The sequence below is a fragment of the Protomyctophum parallelum genome, assembly GCF_964188405.1.
Source record: "Protomyctophum parallelum genome assembly, chromosome: 9".
Taxonomy (NCBI): domain Eukaryota; kingdom Metazoa; phylum Chordata; class Actinopteri; order Myctophiformes; family Myctophidae; genus Protomyctophum; species Protomyctophum parallelum.
Window position 1 is genome coordinate 27,580,384 of NC_139706.1, and position 13,651 is coordinate 27,594,034.

General features: G+C 38.4%; 1 protein-coding gene across 1 annotated transcript; it reads left to right on the forward strand.

The window, feature by feature from the left end:
* Window positions 1–1,674: 1,674 nt before the first annotated feature.
* LOC310864508 (olfactory receptor 52B2-like) lies at window positions 1,675–10,379 on the forward strand (the record flags this gene model as incomplete). The annotated part of the gene is made up of 7 exons (XM_083773196.1): window positions 1,675–1,761; window positions 1,873–1,923; window positions 2,154–2,213; window positions 3,020–3,079; window positions 3,842–3,907; window positions 4,159–4,402; window positions 9,409–10,379. 7 exons carry the CDS (start codon window positions 1,675–1,677, stop codon window positions 10,377–10,379), a joined length of 1,539 nt encoding a protein of 512 aa, XP_083629322.1.
* Between the last annotated feature and the right edge of the window lie 3,272 nt (window positions 10,380–13,651).

Consider the following 13,651-nt stretch of genomic DNA (forward strand, 5'->3'; position numbering starts at 1 on the left):
GGGACACTTAAAAAAATATATGTTAATGACGTTTAGAAGCTTTAGATCACTTTCCTGGGGGTATTTATGTGTGTAATATGTGGTTTTAGTTATTTTAGATTGTAGCAGTAAGCCTGTTGTCTCTGATGTCATGGACACTGGTCTCACTACCTTCCTGGACTACAATTCCCATAATTCTTTGGTGCACTGCTCCTCCTTGTGGATAGGGGGAGAGCTGTCTTACTGAGACAACATGTAGTCCAGGAAGGAAGTGAGCCCAGTGCCCATGACATCAGAGACAACAGGCTCACTGCTACAATCTAAAATATCTAAAACCACATATTACACACATAAAGATCTCCAGGAAAGTGTTCTAAAGCTTCTAAACATCATTAACATATATTTTTTGGCAAAAAGGGTGAAGTGTCCCTTTAACTATTTTGATCACAGCCCCGCCCCCGCTAATCATTTCAATGGAAGTAACGTACGTACATTCATTGTTTATTTGTTTTTAGCATCTTCTCTCGGTGCACCCGGACTGCTGTGGTGTGATTTTTCTTTAAAAGTTTGCACTCGAACTCTTTTCCCCTTCGAGAGAGGAGTTGTTCTTCTCTTGACTCTGAAAACACATAAGATGTAAGTACAGAAAACGACCTATAACTATAACGTCGGCATACTGTCTGTCCATTTGTGGCCATATACTGAAGCCACGTTAGCTTAACCAGCTAGCTAGCTAGCTGTGGGACAGCTTTAGCTAGCCAGCTTTAGCTCTAAGCTAGCTCTGGTTTAGCTTTAGCCCAAACATTTATCGCCGCCTCCCGGTTCCGAATTCCCGTAGACATAGTATACAAGTATACAACACAAAGCCAGCGGTTTGTTTCCATTGCGGTCCTTTCACGTGTATATGAATGTATTGAGTCTAATGTGCGTATTATAGGCTAGTCAGCATTATGAAAATATAGCTATTAGCTTGACACAAGTTACAAGCATGATTTATATTTATCCGTACCATGGTATCGCGCCGAAAGCTCGAGCGTACTAGTGAACTATTTTCCACCGTCTACGGGCGGTAGACTGTCTACCTACCCCCAAATGCATCTGTTTTCCAAATTAAAAGACTTAAGTTAGGTATATTTTTAATACTTATTAGTTATTACTTTGAGTGTTTTAGTATGACTCACCTTTCAGCAACAAAATTTGCCCCTTGTCCTGCCAGCGCACCCAATAAACCGTAGCAATATGCACTGCTGCTGTCAAAATCCTTAATGTCAGAGGTGGGAACTATTGCTTTACAATTCTCATCTAAATATTTTACATAAGCAAACATTTTTGCTGTGTGAACTAGTAGACGCCGGACTGTCTATAGCAAACGTGAAATGATAAATTGTCGAGTCTGAGAACAAAGTATGAGGTAAATTGGACTTGCTCCGTGGCTTGTGTCGGTGTAGAGTAGGTTCTATTCGCCACTCTGATTGGTGCGTACTACTGTCCTCGAGACCTTTAACTTTAGGCGGTAATAAGCACACATTAAAACTTTATTGAGCATTACAGGATGTCCTATTGAACAATGGGGGAAAATAGGCTATAACACCCTTCTGTTTAGTTTATTTTTTTAAGTGTAAACTCACATTCTGTTCAAGAATCTGTCAGTTACTAATGTCGTCTTTTTTTCTCCTTTTTTTTTTAAATTAAAGAATGTCTAGACGTAAGTACAAATTGTACTTGGAGCCTAACAGCAAAATAAAATTGCCCCCTCCAAGACTGAAAAGAGGACATTTGGATGTAAGTCACTTTATGAGAAATGTAGAATAATACCCCATATTCAGAATTAATCAATTATGAGACATAATCTGATGTTTTAACTGATGTTATTTGTCTTGAAAATGTTTTCAGGGTGACAAAATCAGTTCATCTTCGGACTCTTCGCACACTGCAGATGCTGAGGTGAGAGATTAATATTGTGAGTTTGTAGATCTGCTATTTTCACTATTCATTGCATGACACCGTTGTACTACTTATTATAATATAGTATAATCAAAACTTTTGGACGTGTTTTTATTAAAATTGTATTTATTGAAAACATAGATTTTTTTAAAATTAATAATAATTTAATTGTATTTATTATTAAACAACCTACTGTTTGTTAAATACATTATTTCGTAATTTGCATTCAGGCAATTCTTACTGCTGCCAGCCGTTTGGAAGATGAAGTCGGACCAGGTCCAAATGCCGAGGTGAGTTCATGACACGACACATGGATTCAAATTCGCCATGACTGAGTTCAATTATTTGGATTCCATAGAAGTCAACAGGTATTAACAAAATGAAATAATGCGAAGGCATGGCCCGTTAAAATTGAACCCCTTTTGGTGTTTTAACTAAGCATTATGTTATACTTTATATATTGAAAAATAGCACTCGGCACACCCGGTGTGCAGCACACTGGATTTTCGAACTACAACACACCGAGTGCACTGAATAAACGAACGAGAAGAGAGCACACCAGTGCGTTCAAGGCGCATTTCCGAACGCACCCATGAGGACACGAGCTGTGGTTTCACTGTTAATGTATGTAGGCACAAGGACTCATCAATGTGTTTTGTCATTTATAGCCATCTGATGACCGAGATTCTCTACCAGTTCAATACGACGAAGACCTGTAAGGGTCGAAACGTTTGTGTGCGGACATCCCTTCCTTTTCATTGTACGTATATGTTTTTGTCCAGCACCTGTATAATTTCTGGAGATGTTTCTGGAGATGTGTGTGTGCTTCCTTCTGGATCCTATCTCTAAGCTTTTCTATCAACCACACCTGAAGGTGGTTTCATTATTCTCATGCACCCTAGAGTCCCTATATTTTGTTGCTGAATATTTAGCAAAAATAGCATCTAAAATCTCACAGCATGATGCGTTGTGATTGTAGATGAGACTATTTCCGGCAAGGGGTTTTGGTGAAGGAAAAAAAATCGGGCATGTCATTACAGGCGAAACTTAACAAAATATTAGTGAAAAAAGCATCAATGTGTTTTGTCATTTATAGCCATCTGATGACCGTGACGACCGAGATTCTCTACCAGATCCAGACGTCATGACTGACCAGGTAAGGCTTTCTATCAACCACACCTTCATTATTCTCATGCAGTCCCTATATTTTGTTTTTGTGTATTTGGTAAAAATAGCAGATTTAAAATCTCACAGCGTGATGCGTTGCAAGGCTATTTCTGGCAAAGGGTTTCGGTGAAAGAAAAAATCGGGCATGTCATTACAGGCTAAACTAAACAAAAATTGTGTAAATCTACAAGGTCTGATGTGAAGCATTGTGAGCTTGTAGATCTGATAGTTTCACTATTTCTTGTATGGCACTGTTGTGTGACAAAGTATAAAATGGGGCTTAAGTGGTTAATCTTAAATCGTTAAGTGGTTACATATTTTTATTTGATTGATATTGATTTCAATATAAAAAATAACTAGACCTGTGCCTGTCGGGCACCAGCCTACTCGAGAGTGATGCTGGTTGGGGAAAGTTAGGCTGCATCCCCACCCTGTTATGCAATAACCGTTATACTCACCCGTTGTCAGAGTAAAGGCTCATACATAGTCTGGTTTTACGGTGGTGGGGTGACCACCGAACTACAACATGACGTCACGAGCCGCGGTGAAGAGCCACCGCTCCAGCCCTTCTCTCTGTTTTTACTCACCACCGCTCAACGTTATTTCAGCTCCGGTGGTCAGCTCACCACCGGAGCGGTGGTCACTTTACCACCGAAAATCCAGACTATGAATAGGCCTTTACTGTTTGTCTGTCTACCTTTTGTGCCCATACTGTATATTGGAGCACTTATGAATGTTTTGTCATTTATAGCTCACGTCTTCATCTGACCTTGATGACCAAGATCTTCCATCTGATCCAGATGATACGACTGGCCAGGTGAGTTCTTCTACCAACCACGCCTAAGGTGCGTTTCATTAAAGATGTGTGTCAGTTAAGGCTATGCACATGGCTAACTAGTGTTATTAACCCTAATGATGGTTAACGGCAATTGGCAAAGTAACTACTTTTGCATGTTTATACCGTCTGCCTTTTGAAAAAGGTACCACATTTTATATTAAACCTATGAGAAAAGCTGTGTTCACTGTCCTATGCAGACATATGCACTCATGTGGTGTTTTATTTTGCAGGTCATGAATCCATCTGGATTCTTTCTCCTTCCATCTGAGCGGCAACCAAGTGACATGGTCCAGGAATCTGGTTGTGAGTCATCATCAGAGGGCAGTGCTGAATCTGAAGTGGTCCAGGAATCTGGTCGTGAGTCAGAGGGCAGTACTTGTGAAGTTGATTCAGAAATGGAAGAGCTTCCAGAAGATGATCCATTCGGACAGATCGGGTTTGACATAAATATGGATTCAGTACTAATGTCAGCAGGTACAAAGGCTGAAGCTCTGCTCATGCTAATGAGTCATGCAGCAAAGCATAATATAACTGGAACACAACTTGAGGACTTGTTAAAGCTAATTAATATGTTGTTTGGCAAAGAGGTGTTACCAAGATCAAAATATTAGTTCAACAAGGTCTTTAAAAACAACTCTGACATAGTGGAGTTCCACTTCTACTGCAAAAGCTGTAAATGTACATTGGCACGCAAAAAGAAATAACCGATGCAAACATTTTGCATTGTGCAGTCTGTTCTTCCATGAACAGTGCAAGCTTCTTTATCAACGTACCAATTGCACCTCAAATTCAGGCACTTCTTGAAAATCCAGACAAAACACCACCAGTTTAATGGCTACTTTGGTTGTGGCTTCTGTTTACATCCTGGTACTCTAGTAGAGAAACAGGTGAAGTACACTGTGACTCCAACAGTCTATGCAGACAGAGAGGCCAAGGCAATGCTGTTAGACATGGAGCAAGCAGTAGCACAGAACAAAAGTGTCATAAACATGCCTTATTTTGATATAGTGTGGGGGTTCGTACCAGATTATATGCATGCTGTTTTACTTGGTGTCATTAGACAATTCACAGAGCTACTTTTGACAGGAAGTGGTCAACCATACTACCATACTACTACATAGTCCCAACACTATGAGGAGGCTTGAGAACAGGATGAAGGATATTAAGCCTCCACACCTGATAACACGACTACCCAGGCCCCTTGCAGAGCGCAAATACTGGAAAGCTTCAGAGTGGCGGGCATGGCTCCTATATTACAGCTTGCCAGTCCTGAATGGAATACTTAAACCATGCTATGTGAAGCATCTAAGCCTTCTGGTGTCTGCAGTATTTTTGCTTTTGCAAGAAAACATCAGCTTCCAAGATGTAAACAAAGCAGATGACATGCTGTTTGAGTTTGTCACCAAGGTTCAGTTGCTGTATGGGGAAGCAGCTATGACATTTAATGTACATCTGCTAACTCACCTGGCAAAGTCTTTAAATTTGTGGGGGCCACTCTGGGCACAATCAGCATTTGTGTTTAAGACTGCAAATGGTGGTCTTTTGAAACGGCTGCATGGAACTAAGTGTGTAGCTCTTCAGATAGTCAACAAATTCCTGTTGCACAGAGCAGTACCATTCATCACCACTAAGTATGCAGTTAGTGAACAAGTTAAGGAGTTTTGTTTGGAATTGACAAACGACAGAAGAGTAAAGTGTTTTACCAAATATGATACAACTGTTCTAGATAATGGCAGGGTGACAGAGACTACCGCTGATGAGAAAAGTGCCTTCATTTCTGCACAAAGAACAGCACCAGATGAAGTCGTAGTGCATAGGAGAATGGTACATAAAGGACTGATTTATACCAGCAAAAAGTACACCCTCAGTAAGAGACGTGAAGACTTTTTCGCAAAGCTGAGTGGTGGTGGTGGTTATGGAGAAATTCAGGACATAGTATCATTTCCTTCACCAGCAGGAAGTACAGAAATTGCTGTACTTTTGAAAAGGCTTCACGTTGTACCTAGTTTTGTGGAACACATCAGACGTGTAAATTAATGCCTTTTTTCGCCTGTGTGTCTACTTTCCATAGACCAGATAGAGCAGAAATGCATTGTTTTAAAATCCGGTGATGAGGTGTACATTTGTGACTTCCCAAATGCACATGAGCGAGACTAGTCTATTGTTTTAACCCATTCAGGACAGGAACCCCTTTTGGTGTTTTAAACATAGGTTTCTTCAGAAAACTGTCATATTTAGAAGACATTTGTAGAATACGTTTTCTATCCTAAATGGGTTAATCGATCATTAAGAGATTCTTCATCAAAGTTTGCAATGAATCACATCGAGCTGTTCTGCTCTAGAGTTGTCCCGATACCTTTTATTTTATTTTTCAGAGTACAAGTACTTATTCAGTCAATCACTCAAAAGCCCCCACATACTAACTGTATGGTGCCCAGGTCTCGTGACATCCGGGATGGAGATCCCTGATGTCATAAATGCGACCTGCTGTCGCAAATCGCAATTGAGTCCATATATAGAGATCCCTGATCAATATTAGTACTGCATATGGATATATGTCAGAACCTTGTGGTTCCATATGTTGATCCTTCTACATCTATCCTTCCTCTTTGATGTCTCCCTTTTGACTGATAGCCTGTCCATTTAAACTTTAGATAGGCCTGCCCCAAAGTTTTGTGCATCTCATTATTTGTGTTCTCAACAGGCCTGAAAATTAAGGCCCGGCCCTACCTAAGCCTGTACACTCAAGACACTTCCCCCGCTGACAACCTTAGATCTCCATATATGGAGCTGACCTGTTCTAACATAAAATATGTTGATCTGACCTCATCAAACCCTGTACACCCAAGACATGCTCCATATATGGCCAGTGGCGAGGTCGTTCATCGCCCTCAGTGGTCTTACTGGTTAGGCTGTTTTGAGTGGTGCAATCACTCCTATAGACAGGTCCCTGTGTCAGAGCACGAAAATAGCGTTATAGCATTTGTTCACCACCAAGTGTCACTGTTGCACAGCCTAACACACAGGCCAGGGAGGAGGGCTTGTACATATGTACAGCACAAGTACTGTACAGCACCACTCAATAAAGACAGGTCTGATTTTTGAAAGGCATATTATGTGAATGGAATCTCTTTTTTCTTTTTTTTTAAGGTTCTGTCGACAGCCTACAGAAACACCTTTGGGTTTTTGCACTTTTGTACGTTAGACACAATCAGGGATCCCAGCATTGTAAATGTATTTTCTAACCTATACAATTCAATATGCTTTATTTTTAATGTGCTTTATTTCAACTTTGAAATTTCACCCAAATGTGGGTTTGCCAAAACAATGTACCTGTGTTTTAAGGATGTGTGTGTATAATATGTATGTATGCGTGTGACTTTTCCATTTCATTGTATTCCTCACAAAGATGCCATTGACTGGCCCTGTATCTCAAATGGTCAAATAAATACTTGATTGAGGAATATAATATGCCTTTTGTATTTATATCAGCAAATATTATGTCTAACATATTTTATGTTGGACATACTAACCAGTTAATCGATAAGGTTATCAATTAATTGATCATTCCCATCCCTATCTCAGTCATATAGTTCACAATTACGTTTAGTAATCAAGCACCAGCTGCAAGCTGAAACTGATGAGCTGCGGTTTGAACAGTTTACTTTGTCTTTACATTGCTTAAACCTATGTGAGCAGTAGTGGAAAACATTTCTTAAGTTGAAGTATGAATACTGCAATGTAGAAATACTGTAAAGTATGGTAATAAAACTTTACTTAGGTAAGATTACTGGTATCAACTTAGGTAAGAGTATTGGTATCAAAATGCACTTAAAAGTACCAAAAGCAGAAAGTACTCATGTAGAAATGCTTAAAATGTCTAAAACATTTTGAAAATGGATCTACAAGTTCACAATTGGGAACATGTAGATTGGCCATTTTCAAATGGCCTATATCTAAGGTGGTTTCCCTACTGTATGTTTAGTCTCTTGAGACAAACTGTTGACTCAAGGGGGTGCCATTTTCCCTTTATTTTTGCAGATGGGTTCCCAGATTGCTGTAGGTTTTGTAATAAAAATACAAATTAACTAGTAACTAAAGTTCTCAAATAATTGTAGTGGAGTTAAAGTACAATATTCGTCTCTGAGATGTAGTGTAAGTGTAGTAGAAGTTAATAATAATAAATTGCAATGTTTAACACCCTCCAAAATACATTACATAGGCCTACACAATGACAGTTGGATCATTGTCATTGTGATATAAAAATGCTTAAATTAACTAAAATTGACCTTTTTTACTGTACATGTGTAAGCAGATATGTTAAAGTATTTCAAATACATAAATTGACGGGGGGGGGGGGGGTCTACCAAAGATACAATGACTACTGTACTGGCAGCATAAATATGTACAAAGTAATGAGACCAGCTAAACCAGCATAGGCCAGTTTCACCAGCTGGTGATGCTGGCCTATGCTGGTCCACTAGCTAGACCATTCAGCTAGACTGTGCGGCAAAATACGATGAGATAAATGTCTTGTTTTTACCTTTTTAATTCCCCCCTCCCCCCCCCCTTTCATAATGTAATGCTTTATATAAATATAGATACCGGTAGATAGATAGATAGATAGATAGATAGATATGCCTTCCAAACAGATTAATGTCATGCAGCAGTTAATTTATGGTACACATAATTGGCCACAAGGAGTTGATGGGGTTCCAGGTTGTCCTCAACCATGTGGTAATATTACAAGAAAAAAATAGAATGATGTGAGTTTGACCTGGCTATATCCACGCTTGTCATCGCAGCTTGTTTCTTTTTTTTCTGCCTTTAAAGTTGAAACTATATCAGACAAGGTGTACATGTGGTTCCTCATGTGGAGTGCATAGTGCTTGGTCCATCTGAATTGCAAACAGGCATGTAGGCTACATAATGCCCTGCAGTATTGCCCTGATGAAGACTGCTTAGTAGACAGTCAAAATAAAGAAAAGGAAAGTTAGTCCCAAGATTGTCACATGTATTATACACGCGCCTGTGTGAGTGAATTAACTTGCAAATAATCTATTCATGTTGTCATTTTTACATAATGTATGCATTATTAACCTGTTTGTGACATGTCTATGAGCTTTACATGGTGTATTATGGCTATGCAATATTATGAACCTGAATTTCAATAGAGCTATATATTATGCATAATTATGATATTTATTTACATGTATGGACCTGAATGTGGCATGTATGCACTATATAAGTGCCATATTTGTTGCATATGTACTTGAATATGACGTATATGTTGCATATATGTCCTACTTATAGATATATATGCACATATATGGACCTAAATGTGGCATATTTGCACTATATAAGTGCCATATATGTTGCATATATGTCATGCTTATATACATATATGCACATATATGTACCTGAATATGACATATATGTTGCATATATGCACATATATGAACATATAAGTTTCATATAAGTCCTTTCCGTGTGGGTGGTGACTAACACCTCGCTTAATGGAACATTACTGACCATGATGCCATTAGACCTATCTCCTGCAATGGTTTATCCAGCATTTATTTTTGGGACTCTTACATATTTGTTCATTCTCTTTTGTAATTTGCTGTTATTAACAACTATTGCCATGAAAAGAACACTGCATAAGCCAATGTTTATCCTGCTCTTCAACTTGCCTATATGTGACATTATGGGTGCTACAGCTTTTTTCCCTCAACTTGTGCTCAGCATCATATTACAGAACAGATCTATTACTTATCCGGCATGCTTTACCCAGGCTTTGCTCCTTCATCTTTACGGTACAGGAAATCTACTGTTCTTGACTGCCATGGCATACGATCGCTATGTTGCTATATGCTGGCCCCTGAGATATAACTCTGTCATGACTCAAAACAACTTGGTAAGAATTATTGTAATTGTATGGCTCATAGATTTCACCTTGATATTATTGCTGCTTGGTCTGGCCACACGGTTAAAAGTCTGCAGGAGGAACATTGTGGATATGTACTGCAATAATCCATCTTTGGTGAAACTCCTCTGTGGAGACACTTCTGTGAATAACTACTATGGGTTGTTTATTACAGCTCTTATCCAAGGGGGATCATTGCTAGTGATCACTTTCACGTACATCCAGATTTTGATTACCTGCATAAAGAATAGCCAGTCAGATGCAAGGGTGAAAGCCATCCACACATGTGGTACACATCTGGTAGTGTTCTTATTGCTAGAATTAAACACTGCCTGTACTCTGATTGCTCATCGTTTTGAAGATTCGTCCCCTTATCTGAGAAGGGCTCTAGGTGTGTCCATTTTGGTTTTCCCCCCTATTGTGAATCCTCTTGTATATGGACTACGAACAAAAGAAATTAAGCAAAACATAATGACCATGTTAAAAGAGAAATCTACATTTATTTATAAAGGGAAATCCACCTGACAGTAATCAGAAACACAGACCTGGATGTTGGCTTTAATAATAATAATCATAATAATATTAATCTTTATTGTCCCGAAGGATATTCGTCTTCACAGTCTGTTCAACACCCACATCACAAACAACACAGAGCACAGAGAACACAAGTAAGACGCGCAAACGCGGGAAGCGAACGCAGCTCGTAAATGGCAATAACAACAATTAGAATAAATCACATACTTTTTTAAGGTTTTCTTTTTAAAGTTCTCTTTTTTGTGTTTTTTTAAGATTTTATTTTTAAGTTAAGTTTTTTTGTGTGTTTTTAAGTTTAAGATTTTATTTTTAAGTTAAGTTTTTTGAAGTTAAGTGTTTTTAAAGGTTTTTTTAAGTTAAGTTTTTTCTTTTTCATTTTAAGTTAAGTTTTTTTTAATGTTGTCCTTGGCAGAGAAGGAGAGAACTTTTTGTCAGTCGCTTCTTTATGCCTGATTTCTGTTCATTTGATTTGTTTTGTTATGCTATCCTTTTTTCTTTTGATGATCTTTCTTTTGTTGTGTAAAGCACTTTGAGTTGCATTCTATATATGAAAGGTGCTATATAAATAAAGATCATTAGATTATTATTATGTCCGTAGTCACCCCCTTATAATGTGTTATGTAGACAACACATTAGGTAGCTTTATAGTTTTAACACCAATGGCAACCATAGATAAATGGCTGAAGGCCTGTGATCTAATTCAGCATTGTAGTCAAAAGCACTGTATAAGTAAGCTTGGTCTTAGTTCTCCTAACTGTAATAAATGTGACACAGAAGTTAGTTGGATACGTATATGCACATACTGTATGTTTTGGAAATGTACAAAGATACGTATTTTAGAATAAGGTGAAAAATGAGCTGGATACCTTAATTGCATATATAATTTGGACTTGTCACGGTTGTCACCTCTCCAGAGTCCAGTGTGTATTACTAGCTACACAAACAAACTAGCAGCTGCTAAGGTATCCAGTGCAAGGAACAGACACAACGCTAAATTAATCGGAATACTATTGTACATAGCAAGAAAGACCATACTCAAGCTTTCCATTCATAGGGACACTCGTATCTCGAAACTGACTCATATCCTTTGTGATAACATGGAAGGGTTCACAAGGGTATGGCAGCCAGTCTTAGATGCAGTGGACCCCATTTAGACTGAGCTAAATGTACTTTATTGAACATTATGTGGAAAAAAAGACTATGGTAATCTGAAATCATAGTCATATCAAAACAGATGGTGTGCTTGTATGTCTTGCTTCCTTTTTCATTTCTCTTTTTTATGTTTAAAGTATTGTTTGTATATTGTGGGACCTGCTATTTTTCTGAGTTATGTTAGGGTGGTTCTATACATACTGTATAGAATCAAATGTGAACGTCAATAAAAATACATTGGGAAAAAAGCACTGTATATAAATGTGTTATTAATTAAACTTTAGACCTTGGCATTATACGGCCTGGGGGGCTGACTCTGACTGACTCTTGAAAGGTACTTGGAAATTTGAAAAGATAACATACTTTCAAATTTGACCTTGTGTGGAATAAAACTGCATTGCTTTTATTTTGAAGCCTGTTTATTCCCATACACGCAATCTGTTTCTTGCCATGAATTGTCATTGACAACCTGTTACCTTCCTTGTCACCCCTCAAAAATGTCCACTCAAAAAAGGTTTTATGGAATACTAAGTATGTATTTACTGAAGTCAGAGGTAATAATAATAACATAGGCTTTGGCTAACTTTGGCTTTGTGAGGGTTAACATTTTGGAAAGCAAAAACACAAAACTAAAAGTCAAGTCTGTCATGGTCACGTCCTGAGCCCCCCTGTTTGTCCATGAGTTTCCTCTGTCTCTCCCAAGTCCTGCTCCTCTGACTCTGATTGCCCTGAGTGCCATCACCTGTGGGGATCAGCTGAGCCAGGTTGGGTGATGAGCTCCAGTGACTATTTAAACTCTGCCTTGTGTTTGTTCAGTGCTGGATCTTAAATTAGTGTCAGGTTTTATGTTCAGTGTATCATGTGTATGTACTTCTGTTATTTTTTTGATTGATTGTTTATTTATTTTCGTGTCATGCACACATTGTGCCCAACCCTCATGGGTTTATAAGACACCATTTCACATTTGCAATTACAGCATGTTTTACATTACATAATGTATGCATTTTACAGCATGTTTACATTACATCATTCATTATATTACACCTCAGATGTATACAGAGTACTCTGTCTTCTTTCCCAAGCTTGACAAATAAAATCTGCTACAATGAAAGTCCCTTTGTCAAAACATATCTCCATTTTTACATAGTCATTTAAATCTAGGAAATCCCCACATATAGAAGACATCTTATTAACCAAAATGTCCCTTAAGTCATCGTATTTAGAGCAGTAAAACAAAAAGTGAACTTCAATTTCGTCTAGATCACAGAACAGACAATATCTCTCATCTTCAGGGGTGGCATTAAACCTGCCAGTCTCCAGTGCTAATGGTAATGTTCCTGACCTTATTTGAGCACAAAGAGATCGTTGCCTTTTGTTTAAATTATACTTCACATAAGGTTCTACAGTGTATATGTCCTTTATAAGGCAGTAGGTTCGCAACTTAGGTTTGTACCATAGGTCCCTACACCAGTTTTCTTTGTACCTGGAGAACATTGTATTTCTAATTTGTTGGACATTACATTGTAATCTATTTTGAAAAATAAAAAACAAATCATTTGAATAAAGTAAACTTCTCAGTTCATTTGTCCAGGGGTGACCACCTCTAAGATCCCAGTTAAAGATCTTTTTGGTGAGTCTCTCCTCAGACATCTTCACAAGTCTATTCCATAGCCGTATCATTTCGCATTTGTGTCTGATGCTTGGAGGTTCCCATCCCATATCCCTGTTAATTGCTAGCAATGGAGTCAGTTTATGGACTCCCAGAAAGGATCTAATAGCTCTATGGTGCACGTTGTTACAGCTCGCATATTCTCGGCAACCCCAAACACCAGAAGCATAGTCAGACACCGGACATACGCCTGATTCGTAAAGTTGTGTGTAAGCATTGAATCCTAAACGTCCACAGTGTTTAACTTTGTTCATGACAGAGCCTAGTGCCCTGCCGCTGACTGAGCTAGGATATTGACAGCATCATTAAATGTCATGTGCTCATCTAAGGTCAATCCAAGATACTTGTACTGATCAGTATAAGACAACCCTATTGACCCCAAATTAAACACAACTGAACTTCTGTGTATTGTTTTCTGTCTAAAGTGTACTATTTGGGTTCT